Raw genomic sequence first — 20,670 nt, 5'->3', positions numbered from 1 at the left:
GCCCAAGGCTAAAATGCTCCAGTTCTATCCCACATTTTTTTTTAATAACCAGATGGTTCATTTCGCGTGACATTCACTTCAGCCATGTCTGTAAAGGAATGTTCAATGTTATTGGGGGATGGTTCTCATAGCCTTGGCTATGATGAAAGTGGATGCTACATATGGCTAGCATTATGTGGGACAGGTTAAAAATGCAGTACAAAGTTTAATCCTAAAGGAACACTCTCATCTGAACTTGTTAATTTTCTTTTCCAAATCTTAGAAAAGTTCTCATCAGCACTTGGTGGTTTCATTGGGAAGCTAAATGAATCCGTCAAAATCTAGCACTGTGCAATAAAGTAAAAGGTACATTTTTTTTAACCGTCCTGCTATCTGAACAGTCAAAAAAAGTCGAAACATTAATCCTCTTCCCCTGCCATGCCTTTTACACAGGCTAGTCACCAACAGTCGGATCATATTTCAAGCTGGCACTGTGACCAGTCAAATTCAGTCAACAGACAAAAACGGGCAAGCGGTACAATGCACATGGTACAGCTGGCTTATCAATCACCTACAGTCAAAGTATACGGTAGCTGTATCAAGTTGTACATAAACAGTCACAGCCTGTCAATGCTTTATGTAGGCTGGGAGTGGGAGCTCTTCAATGATGAATACAGTTACTTATCGGTACACCTAATTGATTTTGACTGAAAGGACAACTTAGCACAGAACGTATGTTTGCATAGGAGGGTTACAAATTGGTGACTTCACGCCTCATGTACAATGCGGGCAAGTTTCGCCAGTTCATGTTCACTTTTCGTGTTAACATCTTGGTACCATATGTTGTGAATGAATTTCGGGGAAATAAATGCACAAAGTGTACAAAAAAGTCGAAAGGCCAAAATATGCATAATCAGCACCATGTACTCTATGTTGGGTATTGAACAGAGCCAGACTAATTGTAATACATGCACACACACACATGGCGCACATAAATCAATGGTTGCATTGCACCTGACAGTGAGACGCAGCATCAATCAATTAAATGATGCATTGCACACCCAGGCCAGCACCGGGCCAGCACCGGGCCAGCATTAGAGGCAATCACACTCACATTCAACTTGCCGCCAAGCTGAAAAAGCCAAAACAAACTGGATCGAATCTCGAAAGCTGGGGGCCAACGAATGCATGTTCACCTTATTTTGACCTTTGACCCCACAGCAATAGGTCAGATGAAGAGGTCACCAGGGACATTTGTTAATGTTTTTGATCTGAACATACCTGGTAATATATCAATAATGTTCAATAAAAGAATGACACACGTTTATGATTTATGATTATGTTCGCACAAATATGAGTTTTGTTTATGTGAACTTTAGACACGAGCTTTTGAACCTTAAATATTTTGGTAGATAAATTGTTTTGGTCACTGAACTGGTATTTCACAAAATAAAAATATTCATAGGTAAAGACACAAAATGTGATCTACCGGTACATCGCATGGTTTCATTCAGCCTATTGATGCACATATTGGGGGGGGGGGGGGGGGGGACATGTACAGGTACCAGTAGACTAAAAATAAAGTTCTGTTAAAAAGTCTTAAAAAGGAACCAGTTTTACTCATCTTTACAAATATTATTACCAACCTGGTATTTATTGTTATTAAATATATCAGTCAGGCATTAAATATTTTGACTGGCAGTAGTCATGAAGCATACACTAACCACATTTTTAGCATTGCCCATCACACCCACCAGCAAGCCACTTTGTTTTTTTTGTTGATGTGCAAAGTGAGTAGCTTGACCTCAGCTGAGGTCAGAACCTTATCCCTGGGGCTGTGTTGTGGTTTCACAGGTTTTGTTTTTTCTTCTTTTTAAAGGTGAATGGGGTAAGAGTTGGCACTTGGGAATTGGGTCTCCCTCAGATAGTAGTCTGAGCTAATAAGGTTGTGGTTTTAAAGGTAAACAGAGCAATTAGTTTTCAACTAAACGGGGTCAGAACTGTTTATCTGATGGCTGTCAAATTGTAGGGCTTGGTGCAGAGTTCTGCAGACCAGTACAAAATAGACTCCCTTTACCTCAGTGATAATTCGGGCGTTTCACAATGCAGTGCGCCACCAAGAGTTTGCCATAGAGAGTTCATTTTTCCCAATGCATTGTGGGAAATGGTCGACAAATTCGCAGCGCGAGACATTTGAAATTGTTTGATTTTTCGGTCAGTAGTTTCGTTAGTGTATGATTCGAGTATATGTTTGTCCTTTGCTTTTCTTATTATTAATATGGTGTTTTTTTATAAAGCGGCAGAACGATATGCCCAAATCTATAACAAATTAGCTCAAGTTGTCTACTGACACTCATTCAAATGGGCCATGTTTTGTCGACTGTAAACTTGAAAATAGACTCTCCATAGCAAACTCTTGGTGGTGCACTGCATTGTGAAACGCCCGAATTACACGCACTTCCTAAAATTCTTTAAAATACTTACAACTCTCCATGGTGTTTGAGACACCCATCAAAATTTAAGCTTATTTTATCGTCTTTCTCACTTTCTGTTCAGTTTTTGGGGAGTGTTTTAGCCTGATTCAACGATCCATGGACAAAATTGATTTTCATGAATTTTGTACAAACATCTCCTGAACCACAAAGGCAAAATTGATGAAACAAAATAAAGTGATTGCTAAAACCTTTGTAGTTCGTGTTTCTTTCTTTAAATTACGTTATACTTGTCTGTAAGTTGACAGGATAAAATTCCTTTCTACAGGGTCTCCATCCTTCTGACTCGCCCTGTATGAGTCAATCCAGGCCCAATTTTATGTCTCTGCTTACCGTCAGCAAAAAATCCCAGCAGCAGACCATTCTGCCAAAATTACAGTTAGCGAATTTTGTAAATTTATAACAAGGAATTTGGCCAGTGCACATGTGTACATGTACATCCTGTAACTAAGGATTTGTTGCTTATGAGAGTAGCAGAGAACTTCTCTTGCGAACGCGGTACGCAAGAATTCTTCGGTTCACAGAGTCACAAAATTGGCCTGGTATTGTCAGTCTCGATCATGAGCCTGAAGTCCTTCCTGATTGCTACACAGAGTCACTATTAATACTTCCTGGATTGCTTCCTCTTAACACCCCATACACCAAGGATTTTAATAAGGGTACCGGTATGTACAGTCATGTCAAGTAGGCAACACGTGCTACCCTTCGGCCTGGGTTTACTTCTTTCTTTTTTTTAAAAGGAACAGTCAAAAAAATTGTTTCCGAAATATTGAAACTGAAAAAGTGTGTTACTGCCAGAGTAAGTTTTCTAATTGTGGTCACTGGAATTGAGTAACAAGAATTATTCATGTCATTACAAAAGTGACCAAAGATACTGACTGGAGCGGAGTTTGAACCTACAACCTCAAGATTACCATTTCGGTGCTCTACCAACTCAGGTATCCAGCCCTATGTTGGCAGTTTCCCAGCTTATCAACGTCACTTGCCAGAAACCCATGACTCAGGGATAATGCCTGAAGTCATAATGCTAGCAACACTACTCTAGAGCAATGCTGCAAAACTGGGAAATAGCAAATGGGATCACTCAGAGAGGATATGCTTTTAAAAAAGCTTGGATACTGTCATTTCATTGGTCTAGAACGGCCACGTGACAATAAAAATGCATGTCACACGTGTGATATCCATTTTTATGTGGAGATCAGTGATTTATCGCACTGCATTTTATTGCGCGCGTGTGTGGAACCTGCCGGCGCACTAGCTTTGCGCAATGAGAACTGCAACGTCAAACGCTCAGTCTCATGTCCAGCAGGACATCAAAGCTTTCAGTTATCAAAGGTTACAACACAGTGATTTAATTTATTTCTCACACAGTAAGTTGCAACCATTTATCTTTTTGAGTTATTGGCACGATATACATGTAACAAAACAATTGTTGCCTGCTGTGATGTGGGATATGCCGTTCCCCCCCCCCCCCCCTCCTCCCCCCTCCTTTGCCTCGGGGGTGCTATACATCCCTCGGGTGTTAAAAACATCATATCCCACATCACAGCAGACAACATTGATAATTATACAGTTGTACAGTAACTGTGTATATTAATTTCATGTTCATTTCAAACTACATGTAACAACTGGGAGAGTATTAAAAAGTCAGCACTATTAGAACAGCACACACTGCAAGGAACATGAGAATATTTTTTTCCTCAAACATTCCCTTTAAGATCTCAATGTTTTGGAACTTGGTTGACAAGTGTGTCATGCTGTTGGCATTCCAGAGGGCAGAGAAGATCAAGCTAAACACCTCCATCTTCAAGATCAGGAGCACGTTCCCAGCAGGATTCGGAGATGAGATTCTCAGGCCGTTGGAATGTGGGATATCTTTAGAAAGCCTCAGATCAAAATATAACCAATGTGTTTCCATGATGGTGCCCAAAAAAAAAAAAAAATGTGTGCTATATTGATTTTTGACCTTAACATTCCTATGGACTACATGTATGCACATTTTTTCGTGGACCATGCTGGTTCTATTTTATCTGCTGCAAACACAAAAGTGAAGTTGTGACTTCATATAAAGTTTCCGCTGTGCGAAGTCACAACAGTTGAACACACTTCAACTTGACAGTAGTGGCGTGGGGGGGGGGGGGGGGGGGGGCAAAATAGAACAACTATCAATTTGTTTTGTTTTGTTTCCTTTTTTTAGTAATCAAACCCAAAAGAGGAGTGAAGATGACTTGTATAATGGCACTCATCTCCTTTCCCCCGATGGCTTTTTGAAATCTAAAAAAAAAAAAAAGCGCCCCCCCCCAGTGTCCAATGAAATGAGGCCCCCCCCCCAAACTTTACAGTGGTTGACCTCCCAAAAATTAGGTTCTGTAGACGCCCTTGGTGCCCCCATAAGATGCTAATGCCCCCTCCCAAAAAAAAATCTTTTTTAAAATCTTCCTACATAAATTTACATGTACCCAATTGCTTAACAGGCCCAAGGACCAAGTGGTAGTCTTGCAAAGACGATACCAGTTGAAAGTACACAGAGAAAACTATTTAAAAAAAGGGTTTACTGAAAACTTCAGCAGGAAATCTTTTATTCAGACGGAAACGTATCAATTCTCAGAAGCACGACACTCAGAACTTTGTGCAGATTACAGCTGCTTAAAGGGAATGTACAACATTTGCTTTTGCTGCAGTTCTCAGGAATAAATGGATGTGAAGGATTAGTATGTTATAGCAAAATATTGTTAAACTGACTTGTTTCACGTTTTGGGCTTGTAAATGCTGAAAAAAGCACGAAAACCAATCATGTTCTTGAGGTCTGGCTCCCTGACCCCACTCAAGATGGAACAGAGCAATTTACAGACTTTGGGGAATTGTAAGTTCAGAGAATCAGTCTAGCAGGATTGTACTCCTTAGGTGTGTAATCCATTGCAAAGAATATGCGGAATAAGTAAATATGAAAAAGTAGGAGCAGTTTTGGAAAAAAAGCCAGTTTTCTCCAACGCTGGTCGGCCGACCAGCGTTGGAAAAAAATTTTTTTTTCTTGAAAATGTCAGCACACTAGGAGCCACGATTTTACAGGATTCTTAAGACTGTCATTCCCTAACAATCCAGTAAGGTGCTTCGTGATAATTTGATCATTTCATTTTTTGATGTTTGCAAATCTTCCCTTTAAGTTGTTGCTGTTACTGGCCTGAACAGAAAGACACAGACAAACATCCTGGGGATATTTCAGTGGTGTCATCAACAACTGGCCTTGGGTCTTTTCTGTTATTCTGAATTTAATAAAAGAAAAAGGTTCACAAAAGACTTAACTCCAATTAACAGGTTGTTTTTCTGATCCTCTGTGTGAATTGTATGAATCCGAGGCCCAAGGATAAGTGTTGGGAGCACCATTTTACTTGAACAGGTGTGTTTAACCTGTCCAAGGAAATTAAAAGATAATAGACGCGACTGTACGTGATGTGAATCTTAACTGGAGGGTGCTTTCTCGGAATTGAAAAAAAGAAGAGATTTTAATCTGTAATTTGTCCTTTTGTTTTGTTGTCTGTAGTTTTAAGGCAGTACGGTATCTTGCTCTACATGTTCAGTAAACAACATTAGTGCACTGAGATCTTATCACGCATGGACGCTAATCTTTATTCCTTTTTTTAGGTCAACTTCTTTTTTGGTTGTGAAGTCTAGATTGAATTAAATATCGTTCAGGACATACACAATTTATCTTTCATCTTTTCATCAAGTTCGGACAATAGAAACCATTTTGAAACTGCACTTTGTAACAGACAACATAATCCGATAACGGTGAGATTATTTTATATCAAAATTTCAACACAAGGTTTTCCACTTGCGTGAAATCAAACCCATTTTGTGTTGTTCAGTTTCCATTGACGCCACCTTCCGATACTTCTATCGTCTTCCGCTATGTTTTTCGGCAGATGCTGCTTAATTTGTGTGATTGTCAGTGGCGCCATGGGACGCCATGCGCCAGGGATACGCAGCGTTTACACTTCATCAACTGATGGGGCAGCGTCTGTACTATCGCGTTTCCCACGTCACCTGTCCGATCACAAGCTGTCTTCATTTAACAGCCGGCTTTCCGGCCGTATGTTGAAGTCGCGGGGAAAAAATCCAACACGTTCCTTGCCTACCAAGACATGTTTTTGCAACCCAACCCTGGAAAGCGAGGCATTAAAATTAGTACAAACATGTAACTAAAGCTAATGCAGGGTGAAAGAGCCTCAAATGATGCTTGCAAAGTGGTGATCAATAACAAAATTGACCAGCTCAGCATGCTCTGTAAAACTCATATAGATGAACAAAAAGGTACTCAGAGAGCGCAAACCTCCGCCAAGATTTAACAATTCCACGCCATATTGTCAGCACACCCAAAAGAAATACTTGCATAAATGGTGAAGAATCCTTAAAAAAAAGAATCCTGGATCACTTCCAAAATCTAATCGATTTGTACTTGTACCAAGGACCACCCCTCAAACATTTTCACATAAATCCGTCCATTACCTTTTGAGTTATCTTGTTTTAAAACAGACAAACCAACCAACCAAAACTAACAAAATCCTATGAAAACTTAACCTCCTTGGCGAGGGTAATAACCAAAATATGGGGGGAAATGTACTTCACGGAATCCAGTCTCGTTTTGTGTACCTCTTCACTGTGTCTTTTGGCATTTCTTGGAGTACTTCGGAGTAACTTGGTAAATAATTTTAGTCTACCGGTACTATTAAACTTCTGAGAAGAGTAAAATATTACGAGTGAATAAGTAAGAAAAGGAAAAGTAGGCCTATAACACAAAGACTGTCGATAGTGGTGGGAAATGACGCTATAAACACTATAGACAAAAAGTACTTTATAAAGTGAAAGTAGGTTCATATATATTGTGTTGTTGTTTTGTTTTGTTTACTGGTTTATTTAAGGATACACCCCTCATCTATATATGAAAGTAAGTATGCACACATCTTGGCAATGAACATCACAAATACATGTAGTCAACATGACTCCATCTTCAGGGCTGTGAGTGACCACTGATAAAAATAGCTGAAAACAGCTGAAAAAGGTATTAAAAAAAAGCTGAACTTTGGAAATCTCCCATACTTTTGTACCGGTACTTAGCAAGTGAGGGAAAAAAGCTGAAATCCAAAACAAAAACAAGCTGAAATCAGCTTAAAAGCTGAGATTTCACACCCCTGATCTTAAGTGTTGATCCCCCACCCCCATCTCCCCCACCCCACCCTATCCCACCCACCCAAACCCCACCCCACCCCTCCTCCATCCCTCTCAGTAACAGCTCATTCATTTCAGAGCGAGGTCATCTCACTTTTCTTAATTCCCCCATCCCCACGGGCTCAGTCTCTCAGAATCCACCTGCTAGAGCATAAAATCTCCATTAGGGAACGCTTCATACATGTAAGTCAATGCACTCCTAGGAAAGTCAAAATAATAATAATAAGCAGCCTGTACTGCCGGACAAACAGAAAAACGCTGAACGAGAGGATAAAACACTTTTCAAGGCTTCCCTTGGATAATGTAATGAAGGAGATGTCTGCAGAGTTTTTTTTGTAATGCACACGTACATTACAGTACATTAGCATAAATTTATAAAAATATCAACATACGGTTTTGTTGTTTGGTTAACTGCTTCTGCTGGCACTGACGTACTTTATGTATTGGTAGAGTTGTGCGTGTAACAAAAGTGCACACAGTGAATTTCATGTAGTTCCCATGGAAACTGATAAATTTTTAACTAAACCGGTATTTGCTTTTTAAAGTGCAACACTTCTTAAGCCGATTCCACAATTTTAAGGGTGAAGACAAAATTTGTAAAGTGCCTTGTAAAACACACCAAAATTTTTAACTGGTGATTTAGTATCTGCCCTTCAAAATTAGAGGGCACCTGTGGTCAAGGCACGTGTGGTCTAGTGGCAGAGCACAGGATTCGTGATCGTGAGATTGTGGGTTCAAGCCCCGCCGTGGCCATGCGTGTTGTGCCCTTGAGTAAGGCACTTTACCTCAATTACTCCTCTCAACCCAGGTGTTAAATGGGTACCGACATGATTCAATGCTGGGAAGGTAACAGACTCACTGTGGAGGAGGTGTGGCGATCCCCCCACAGCAGCATATGAGTCTGGCCCAATCGCTTCGAAAGAGAGATGGGCACTCCGTTCGTGTGAACACAGGTTCGTCCCCTTTACCTTTTTTTTACCTTCAAAATGCAGTCCAATTAATTGGTACAGTATGCAAAATATACACCAGTCAAAAAGCAAATTGCACATATTTTTAAAGGATATAAGAGGTGAGTTAAGGCCAATTTACGAGTGCAAATACAAAGCAAATTTGACGTCATGGAACACCTGCAATGAAATCCGCAACAGTTGAAATGTGTTTGACTCTTGCAAATTCGCAGCGTCAAAACTTGACGTGACTTTGTAAATTTGCGGTCATGTTTCCTTTCATGTTGAGTATGAGCTGGTTTTATCAGTACATGTACACACATACCAGTGCTTGTTCCATAGTTGTGGGGTCTACCCACGAGTTGTCCCATGGTACTATGGGGACCGAAGACGCTGTGGGGACAGCAGAAAGTCCCCATAACTCGGTCCTAATTTGCCTAACAATAACAAACTTCCCCATAACGGGGTGCGGCCCGCCCATGTGTACAAATGTACCTGTAGGCATCAAATGACAGTGGTGTGCCATTTTGCCATCACGTAAATTACACACGCTGTAACAAAACAATTTCTACTTTCCATGATGCAATATACGTGTACATCAATTTTAAGTCACACTCATTACAAAAATCAGCATTTATTTGAGTTATTATAATTTACCTTGCGTATGCTTTCCGAATCAAAGTCAAATTCCTCCATCTGCACCAGAGGTGAGGTGGCCATTGTGCTTGCTGAGTCAACTGACAAGACTGACAACACAGTAAAACTCCCTGGCAGAACTAACCCCAGTTACTCATCCAGAAAATAGGCGATTTTATTGATGGAATCAACAGTACAACAAGTACATGTACATCCACGGTGGTCAACAAATGAAATCAACAAGATGTCAACAAATGAAATCAACAGGAAGTCAATAAATAACAGGGATCCGTGGAAAATTCACGACGACTGGAGAAAAGGAGCCCAGAAGAGATGGGGAGAATCAGCAAGCGACAACATGAAACACTCCCAAGAGTCACGTGCATCCAATGTTACAGCGGCAGGTTTTTTTGCTCCTAATCACACCACATTCATGACGTAAAATTATTCCACCACAAGACGAGAGTTTAGTTGATCCTTCATCTATCAAACTAGAAAGACACAATCGTCCATCCACAAACTAAAAATCAAATCTTTTCTGGTGAATGGAGATTTCTAACATCCAATATTGCAAGCTCATTGACGTATCTTGAGGGGAAAAACAAGCAGGTAAAAGAAGAGAAAATGATAACGATGTCCGAGGCTTGTTGACGATGCTAGTCGACACTCTCTCGCTGCTCGTGCACCGCACACGTGTGTGTACGTGGGAGCAAGGGTACCAACGATGCGCCGTTACTGAGGAGAGCCGACAGATGCTAGACAGCCAGCACACTGTATCAGCAGCCACTCCCCATTACACTGTCGTCTAGCAGTACATCATACACATACAGATTGAGCAAGTACGTGTAGTTTACATGCATGTACTGTTTGCATGCACAGAGGCCGGGCGTATATAATGACATGCGTAGAACTATGGACCTTCTATTCATCAAACCAAAGCACAGTGAAGCAATACAACATAAAGGTGTACTACACGGATCAAATCTGAATTCTATCCCTAGTTTTGTAAACATTTGTCCCTGGGAGCCTGTCTGGACTGGGGTTGGTCACGTCCAGAACTGAAAAAATAAGTAGGGCAATTGATGGCTAATTTGAATATTCATGAGAATGTTGGAGTAGAGTAGACAAACACTGCGTCACTTTAAAAAGAGATTAATTTAAGAGCGCTCGGGTCATATGGAATCAATGCAATAAACCTTAACATGCTGGTACCGGCTTTGGTATTTGTCATCGTGACAGTCGGGTCAATGTTATTGCTCCGGTATAAAAGCCATGCATGTAATTTATCTCCATTAAAATTAATGACAAACTTATCCAGCATCCTTCGGATTGAACATAGTCATGTATACCTTTAAAACTTGCTATTTAAGGGCCCATTTAATGTAATTTTGTTCATGCAATCCTTGAAAATGCACCTTTGTGTCCCATTTTACCTTATTTTCAATTCTCATGTTGCCATTTTAAATGTTTTTCGGGTGCCTCTTTGGTGTTTATGCTAATGCAAATCTCCATATTCATGAGCAAAGGTGTGATGTCATTTCATATTTCAGTATCAAACGTTCAAAAAAAGAAGGGTTTTTTTTGTTATAACAAGTTGAAATTTATTCATAGAATTTTTTTTTTATTTGTTGTAGAGCATAAGGATGCAACTTTAGACACACTTGCTTACTGCATTGTTAGTCTCCATATAATTTTGGGTTTGTTCTTAACAAGTTTTTACTCAGTCACCAGATAATTTTGTCTAAATTTCTTATTGTTTTCGAGTTTTCCCCCTATGTTCGTTTACCTGTATTTCCTTTAGTCATTTTGCGACATCACAGGTTTTAAAACAAGATAAGTTTGCGGTAGCACCATGTGAATAAATCTCTTTTTGTGAGTATGTGTGGTTCTGAAAAAAGAACCGGAGGGACTCTGGTTTTTCACAGGTTTTCCTCAGTCGATTACGGTGCGCCTGTTTTGACTGCACACTGCCAGGAATGTGCCTCCTTAGCATAATAATGTTCCAGAAAATAAACATCTCAAAGAGGGGTCAGGGCAGCTCGCAAACGATGTTGCTAATTTTAGTCCTATGATGTTCTCCCCATGCTGGAATGCTTCTAAGAATATTCTCTGCTCTGGACAACTTCAACTGCTTATAAAATCTTATCATGAGCTGATTGAAAACTTGTATTTAAATCCCCACAAATTTAGGAGATTTTTACTGTTTGCATTTGTAATAATCTGGTTCCATTCATTCAACAGTTTTCCACTCAGAGTTATAGGTTAAATACATGTAAAATTATGATCCAAAGTATGAGTTTTTCCTGTCCATGTTACCTTGGTAACATTTAAGCATCACTGAGAATGACATTAGCTTGGTAACATTTAAGCATCATTGCCGTTTAAGCATCATTGAGAATGACATCAAACAGTTTTTTTTGTAATTTGTTGGGTACCGGTAGGTAGTTTGCTATTCATAATAACTCTTGGAGGATGACTGCATTTAGGAGTGCATCAGAATTATGAAATTACACTGTCAGATTTAACAGGGACAGGAAAAAATGTGGACCCAAAATTTAAGGAATGACCCATTTACAGTAAACATACATACTTATATTTATGTAAAGTATGCCCTTCATTTTAAGCAACAGCACAATATAACCCCAAAAAAACCCACATTTGTTGCACATTTACATGTAGCGTTTGACAAACTTGTAGCACTTTTCATTTAGTTTACGATAAGTTCAACATAAATTCATGTTTACTTTGAATTTTACATGAATACATTGCATCACTTTATGAGCTATTGTTCTTAATGTGGTGTTCCCACGATCGAAGTTGTGAACTACAGTTTGTCCCAAAGTGGTCTAACTTTACCCCCTGAATTGAGGAAAAACTCAAGCTACGTTTCCAAAGTCCATTGCAGACAATGGCAGGAAACACTCCAAGCTACATGGTATTGACTGTCTATGGGTGGGATAATAGCTCATGTTTGCTCAGTCTGTTGTTCAGCAAAACCCTTATCTAGTGAACTTTGCTAGACGTTAAACTTTGCACTGCATTTACGTAAACACCGCTAAATAAATTTGTTTACGGCCACCGCGAACCAGACACCAATGAATTACATGTAAGGTACATGTACATGTTCCATCAGTCTGTCTTTCAAATGTTGCAGGATATTTTAAACTCTTGCCAAAGGAACACAATAGAATTTCTTCCATTCCGAAACTTCACTCCCTCATTGTCATTTACTTGCTAATACTCAAAACCTGTGTGCACGTAGTAAAGTCCAATGACAATAGAATCACTCCAAGGTTGTTTTTTTTTTTTACCGAAGTTCGTGACAAGTGCCTTTGCCACTGTTTTCTCAGAAGTAAACTTTTCGCTCTCTTTTTCTTACTTCTGTTAGCTTGGCAAAGGAGTGCCGAAGTGTGACGCCATTTAAAGCCAGAAAGTGTAGTGCAAACGAATGAGTACACGCGCGTGTTGGCTCACGGGCTGAATCACGCGCTAATGTCTTTTACACACATTTTGTGCGCGTGACGTATTCACTTTGGTACTCCATAGCAACACCTACAAATGAATCTATGCTGAAACCCCATTAAAAAAATCAATTCTTAGAAAGGAACAGTTACATGTATATACATGTAATCCAAAAATAGGATTTACGATATCAAGTTTTTAACCCTAAAAAGGCCGGGGGCCTTTTTCCGCAATAGTCTTGAATTTATTTTTTTTTGCAATCCGAGCTGTTATGACTTTTTAGCCTCGAGCCTTGCTCATCTTTTGATACCAAAAACATAAAAATCGGACCATGGGTTGCCATGCAGCGACAAATTTTCCGGCGCGTAGAAAACTTAACTTTCCCATATACATGTACATGTACGTTGGGTACACAGAGCAGAATTACCATTTGTACATAATTCCAAAACCTGGGGGGGGGGGGGAGGGAACGGATGATCAAAATAACCCAGCCCTTTGAGGGTTAAGCAGGATTTCTTCTCAGACAGACAGAGCCACACAACTCACAAAAGAGATTAATTACAATGAATAGTGTTACATGCAAAAGCAAACCCATTTGAAGCCTTAGAATTGGTTTCTGTACAACACTGTAATGGGGGTGTGGCCTAGTGGTTAGGGTTCGTGACTCGTGATCAGAGGGTCAAGGGTTCGAATCCAGCTGCTGGCCATATGTTGTGTCCTTGGGCAAGCTGCTTCACCCCCACTTGCCTCTCTCCACCCAGGAGTATAGATGGATATGGCATTAGCTGGGGAGTAACCTGTGATGGACTGGCATCCCATGGGGGGAGGGGGATAGAAATATTCTAACGCTGGCCTGATGGGCTATATTGGCTCGTGACGGCTTTACGACTTGACTCCACGCACACATACATGTACGGTACCCCTCAACAGTTACAATTCATGTACCCAATTGTTATCTAAATGATGGATAAATTGAAGTTGAAGTCAAAAACAGGACTATGCCCCCGTTGTCGATCCTATGGTGCCGGGATATAGTTGGCACTGTGCCAGTATTCCCATGAAATCTTGCAAATTGATATAAATTGCCAGGCTTTTTGTACGGGCACAATCAGCAAAATCTACCATTAGTGTGAAAAGGGCCGACAGAATCTCTCATGAGTTAGACAACCTCAACAGTACCGGTAGCTAGACGGACAGAATATGTGCAAATATGGTTAATTTACAAACTTGTGTCAGACTGAAGTGGTTATAACAACAAGGAAATTGACCGTAATCCTCAGAAACACAACTACGGTATTGTAAAAATAAAATAAAATACAAGCAACAGTAAAAATACATCCAAGCTACATGTACATGTACAAAATCCAGCACAAATTTTATCGCTGAGTAGATGTCGAATGGTCATCGCCTAGCAACCAATTCCCTAATTAACATGCACGGCACGTTACAGATGGCTTTGTGACTGCAAATATCGTCTGGTCTGATAGGAATGGTTTCCGAGATCTGCCCACGACAAAAGTTGGTGAATGTTTAACTCTATAGCGCCACATTGCTCGGTCTATTATCGCGGCTGGCTAAGGGTTTGGTCATTTTTGTTGCAGACATTTTGGAAGCAGAACTGACAGGCTGGCACTTAAGCCTTTACTTTTGAATTACAAAAAAAACCGAAAAAGGACAACACATGCTTCAACTCTATTTCATTTCTTCATAACTTAACCTCATTAGTTAAAGCTGGAGTCCATCATTTGCAGCTATCCAAAAAGTAACTGGCGTAATTCTTGTTGAAAAACATACTTGGTTGAAAGATAGTAAGGGGACTAAACTCCCTGTGAAATTATTCTTTCTGGAAAGCTGTCATTTTGAAGAAATCAACAAAGAAGGCCTTTCCAACGGTGTTTCTTAAGACGCACCGTAGGAAAAATTTTAATTAGTAGTTCGTTTTGTTTTGCAGCGAAGCGCGCGCAAACATTGGCACGACGCACACGCGTGCGCGGTTGCTATAATTCGTTGGATCAGTGCGCAACATCGCGTAGCTGCAATCGGCTCACTGAGAACGTGTTTCGGACGCTGAATTCAGGCCCAATTCAAAACATGATTCATCAACTTTTGATTTGAAATCGAGATCCTAGAATGCTGTTTTTCTCGAAATAGACAGCTAAAGCTGAGCTGAAACTTCATCAGGTTAGTTGTTCAATATCCTTCTTTAGATTTTGAGCACGTTTGTTGCTTCAAATGAACAAAATGCACAAATTACAAATGATGGACTAAACCTTTAAGCCCACACAAACTGCAATACAATTTACAAAAACTTACAAAATGTGATCTCAATAGATACATGCAAGTTCATCTTCCTCATTTGGATTTAAAACGATCAATATTTATTTTGAGTACATTCACATGAAATATAAATCACATTTAAACACATTTTTAAATATATATGAAAAAAAATTGAAAAATTTTAGTCACTACACTTTCTTGTAGACTAAAAAATGGAAAATATTCTCATTCTAACCATTAAAAAAAAAATGGCAAAAATTTATTTTAAGCTTTAATTCCCAAAAATATAAACTGACTATATGTATACATGAATACAATAAGAAATACAGTAACCTTTCCAATATTGTTTTCTCTTTTTCAGAACCGTTTTCTACAGTGTACGCATTACCATCATCACTCTCCTTTCCCTTAAACGTGGCCCCACTTTCCCGGCATAATTAGCCGATATATCTACGTCAAACCATATGATGCGGAACACACTCAGGCACCCACGCCTTCATTACTGCAGCTAGGGCCCAAGCGTGTACTAATCACGAGGCCGATTTCATCAACTCCTAATAAACAGAGCATCTACTCAACCCCTTCTGCACCTCCCCCCTCCCTTATATTCCTACCCCTAACCCCCCCCCCCCCCCCCCAGACACAGTCTAGTCTTTTAAATGATTTCTGACAAGACACAGAAAATAGTCAAAGTTCTTCTAAAAATGTCTCAATCCATGGAAAGCAACGTCCAGCGTAATAGAACAAATTTGCACAAATAAACATTATTTCCAACACTGTTCTAAATAATACATGCATATTTATATGCTTCATATGAAGTCTACTTTTTTTACTCCAGTCTATCACTGAATTTTAAAAAACAAAACAAGATGCATTAGCAGGAACACAACTGAAAAGTCACCCCCCAAAAAAGATGAATTTTCAAGCTTTACGAGACTTTCTGCACTCCGAAGTTTGTTAAATTTGAAATTATTCAAATTCTTTCAATTCACACAAGAGGGTAACGAAGTAATAAAAGAGGAAACCAGCTAATGCAAGGAAAAGTTGCATGCCTGTATACATGTAGGTCGGTGCGGACATCCATGAATTTTTCACATTGGCTTCAGCTTCCAGACCAAACATGTACTGTATCATATTCATGAAATTCAATGGTTCTTGAGTCTGGAGTGCTGAATCGTATAGCAACACATGAAGACTGGTGTGCAATTTTTCCATCAGATGACATCACCCCTCCCCCACCATTGTAAAAAAATAACGTCCATTTTAATGGCCCCTTCTCCAATGTACATGTATGTGCACACTGATCCCAACTATAAGACGTACGGTACCGGTACATCTTACCGGGGGTACGGAAGTTTCGTATTTTTAAAAAGTTCAAGTTAGGCCAAAAAAAAAATTAAGTCGGTCTCTGGTCAGCGCACGCATCGATTTTAATCATGCGCGTCAATCTTTTTTTTTCAAAAATGTTCCGCGGTAGCTACAATAGCGCCCTCTATTGCTGCACCTCCTCAAATGTTTGTACCAAGGAATGGAGAAATTGCACCAAGGCAAATCATGGAGGGCACAAAGGCAAATTATGAAGGACACCAATGTATATGAGGACACAAAAAAAGCCCAAAAAAAGTACCCACCTTGTCTGTACAGTCCAAGCTTTAAAAAAAAAAAAAAAAAAAAAAAAACCCGCGTCGCCCCGCATCAATTCTGGAACTTCGGTCTGACCAGAGACCGACTATTTTTTTCTTTTGGCCTTATCCAAAAATGTTCATCTATATTCTCTCATCAGTTGTCCACACATGGTAGCAATTTTAACCTACATGTACAAAACCAAACATAAAAGTATTTAAGTACATGTACCGTACATGTACATGATGTACAATGTACATGTACATGTACACTACCGGTACATGTACACGTACACATGTCTATGGACTGCCTACAAGTACATGTAGTACATGTATGTATTTCTTTATCACTGGCCTGGTGTTTAATTACACTGCAGCCATATTCTACCAAGCGAGGGCAGCAGACAGCATTTTTAACTCACCAGGGAGCATTGAGCTGTATCTATTTTGAGCCTTCAGTATGCTACATACTGGTACATGTACATGCTGAAATGTTATGACAGGTGTGACTGGCCCTATGGATTTACATGTATGCCAGAGGGCGACAGTTATGCATGACAGCATTCCATTTTACAAACGTGCATATCACAAAAAACACAGTGTGTACATGTACCAGTACATGAACACAGGCATTTAATATTTTAACATAGAACATCTGCTCAGCTTGAATTTGCAGCAATATTAGAAATCCTTCCCTTAACTCATTTTAAAACCCTTATTAATGTCACTGCATGTATGTATTAATTCCATAGCCAATATCAACTAAACGAAGTAAAAACATTGTCTAAAAAAAAAGTACGGTAAATGTAGCCCAAATGTGACCCGCTCTGCAAAAATGAGTCTGTTGTGGCAAAACTGACATTTGAGTTCACTACATTAATAAAATGGGAATGAAATAAGCTTTCATTTGGTATATCACGGACCTCTCTAGGACATTTGGTTGCATTGTCAAGGTTTTGCAAAGCTAGAAAGGTCTCAATGGAGAGAAAAAAGGGTTTAAAAATGACAAATACACTGCAACTAACCAAGAAAAGCATCAACAATCACAATTTTGTTAGTCTTTTTCTTACAATATTTAAATTTCTGTGTAAGATATTTGAACTAAAACTATTAAACAACCAAAATAAAACAAAAACAAAAAGTCAAAATTTTGAGCAAATGTTTACTGTTTCCATTTAAAAGTGGCAAAAGCTTGAATTCGAATTATGCGACATCAGACTCATTTTTGCAGAGCGGGTCACAAATTTTATTAAAGCTTAATTTAAAGGGAAAATCCAACATTTGCAAACATCAAAAAACGAAATGTTCAAATTATCATGAAATATCTTACTGGATTGTTAGGGAATGACATTCTAAAGCATCCTGTAAAATTGATGTTCCCGGTGTGCTGAAAAATGGTATTTTTCCAACGCTGGTCGGCCAACCATTAATGGAGAAAACTGTTTTTTTTTCTAAAAACTGCTCTTAATTTTTCATAATTAGTTTTTCCGCATTTTCTTTGCAATTGATTACACACCTGTGAAGGGGTACAAGCCTGCTAGACTGATTCTCTGACCTTACAATTCCCCAAAGTCAACAAACTGCTTCGTTTCATCTAAAGTGGGGTCAGGGAAGTTTTATTTAATTGTCACAGTTTATTTTATTTTGACAAATTGTAGTATTGGAACCCACTGTACCTCACAGAACATTTTGTTTAAATTCCTTAACCCTCCTGCTACTTAAACAGTCACTGACAGTCAACATCTCCATCCACTTTCCCTGCTATACTTTTAACAAAGGCTAGTCACCAGCAGTTATCAAGCAAGCACTGTGACTAGTCAAACTCAGTCAACAGACTAAAGCAGGCAAGTGGTAGGCACAGCTGGCTTATCAATCACCTACAGTCAAAGCATAGCTGTATCAAGTTACATTGACAGTCACAGCCAGTCAATCCTGCTTTATACAGGCTGAGAATTCTCAACTGTTGAAAACAGTCACTTGATTGATTTTGACTGAAAGGACAACTTGGCACATCATGCATGTTTGCAGGAGTTGATGTACAAAGTATGCATGCAACTTAATCATCGTTTGATCGTAGTTGTCACAGAAACATCTGTTCCACTTTGCAATAAAAGGAAGGCAATTTAATACCAATGGACAATTGTTATCAATTCAATTTGTAGCTGAACTGCAACTCTATCCATTTGAAGACTCAGGATAAGTGAAAAGAAACATCTACATGTAAGTCTCTGAAAGCCTGAGCAAAGATAACATCCACTTGTTCCTTGCCTAGAGGTTTTGGGGAGTAGACACGAGATTTGTCAGTTTGATGCAATCAGTTGGCATATATAGAAAGTGGAATTAATGGAAAACGATGTCTTAAAAGCCTCTCTCACGCGACTGGGATGCATTATCAAACGTCATTAAATTTGGGCCATTCAGTATAAAATGGTAGGTTAAAAAAAAAAAATGCAGGAAAAACCACCCCCACACAGCTTCGAGGAAAATAAGTGGTGGGTAAACTCGGAGACTCCAAAATCCAGTTATCCTAATTGTTTTCAAACCGAATAACGATTATCTGATGTAACCGGAAGTTCCCATTCTACTCACAGTCATGCCAGCAAAAAGCGAGGAGTGAGGCGTCACATATGGAATGCCATCCAAGATGATTGGGAATATGTTTTGCAGGAATCAATGTCCGCTAGGCCTTTGCGAAACACACTCGAAAGCTGTTATGCTGAAGAAATGAGTGGGAATTCTTGGATCAGTCGGATGGGCAGGTTATTCATGCACCAAGATCACACGTGGGTGAACGCAGTTACATGTTCACACACTGAGGCTGCATCCTAGCAAAAACAGACCGAGGGAGTTAGGGTTAATGAACGACTCTCTGTGGGGGCTGACATTCATCAAATTGTTGATGCACGGAAGAATAACCACAACAGAATATTAACCATCACTCGTAGTAACTTCTTAAAAAATTAAGTTCAATTCAAAAGCGGCCAAAGCTTCAACTCATTTTTTTTCACACTAAATTTTCTTCCAACGGGCCTATTTTTCCGGACCTGAGCATATTGTCCCTCCAGTGTATGGAGAGCCCAGAAGTGATGTCTACATAATTTCCCAACGGTTCTTGAATTGTGCTCTTTATTGGACAATTTCTAGAGGTTTCATTTCAAGGAAAACATTGTGAAGTGAGGAAATTACGGCCACTGGGTCGGCGGCTATATGAACCCATGGGAAAAGCAGTTCCTGTGTTTGTATCATTTGAAATAAAAGGTTAAAGTTGCTCGCGGCGTGCTGTTTTTAATGTACTTTCGAACGAGACATCGAACAAAAAAAATCTGCCCACGTTTAATTATGGAATATTTAGTTACCGTATTAAAGGTAGAGTATTATCAATTTTGGTCGTTTGTGCATTTTTTTTTTTTGAAAGCAACAACAGTGCTCAAAATCTAATGAGGGGTGCTTAACAACTAACCTGATGAAGTTTTAGCTAGCAGTGAATGCTGTATATTACGAAAAAAAATTATTCTAGGATCTCAATTTCAATTCAAAAGTTGCAGAGTCATGCTTTGAATTGTGCCTGAAATCAGCGTCCGGGACATGTACTCATTCGGCTGATTGCAGCTACGCGATGTCACGCACTGAACCGACGAATTATAGCAACCGCGCGCGTGTGTGCTTGAATGTCAATGCTAGCGCACACCCATTCACGGCTTCACCAAATTAAAAACGAACTACTAACAGAAATTTCCAAAAATGCGTCTTGAGATGCATCTTTGGAAATGACCTTCTTGTATTGTTTTCTTCAAAATGACAGCATGCCAGGAAGAATAATTTCACAGGGAGTTTAGTGCCGTTACTATCATTAAACCAAGTATGCTTTTCAACAATAATTTTGTTGGTTACTTTTTGGATAGCTGCAAATGTACTCTAACCAGCTTTAAAGAGGTTGTGGAATGCTCGAAGACATTTCCGTCATTTTTGGGGTATATGTAGCCTAAGGTGTGATGAAATAAAAACGACTATTGTTTCTGTCATGAAATG

The 20,670-nt window shown here is 39.4% G+C and overlaps 1 protein-coding gene across 38 annotated transcripts in view; it reads right to left on the bottom strand.

Annotated features, from left to right (window-relative positions):
• Window positions 1-10,201, bottom strand: part of LOC119731256 (ankyrin-2-like) — a 148,769-nt gene extending 138,568 nt beyond the window's left edge. For 18 of the 38 annotated variants that reach the window (XM_038204350.1, XM_038204364.1, XM_038204359.1 and 15 more), the window contains exon 1: window positions 9,302-10,198. In XM_038204350.1, the coding sequence (XP_038060278.1) occupies window positions 9,302-9,364 (63 nt within the window). In that variant the 5' untranslated portion in view covers window positions 9,365-10,198. Of the gene's footprint in view, window positions 1-9,301 lie in introns of all 38 variants that reach the window. The other 20 variants (XM_038204348.1, XM_038204361.1, XM_038204366.1 and 17 more) reach the window with 5 other exon arrangements.
• Between the last annotated feature and the right edge of the window lie 10,469 nt (window positions 10,202-20,670).

The sequence above is a fragment of the Patiria miniata genome, unplaced genomic scaffold (assembly GCF_015706575.1).
Source record: "Patiria miniata isolate m_02_andy unplaced genomic scaffold, ASM1570657v1 HiC_scaffold_23, whole genome shotgun sequence".
Taxonomy (NCBI): domain Eukaryota; kingdom Metazoa; phylum Echinodermata; class Asteroidea; order Valvatida; family Asterinidae; genus Patiria; species Patiria miniata.
Note: the sequence above shows the minus strand (reverse complement) of the source record. Positions and strands in the feature narration are given on the sequence as shown.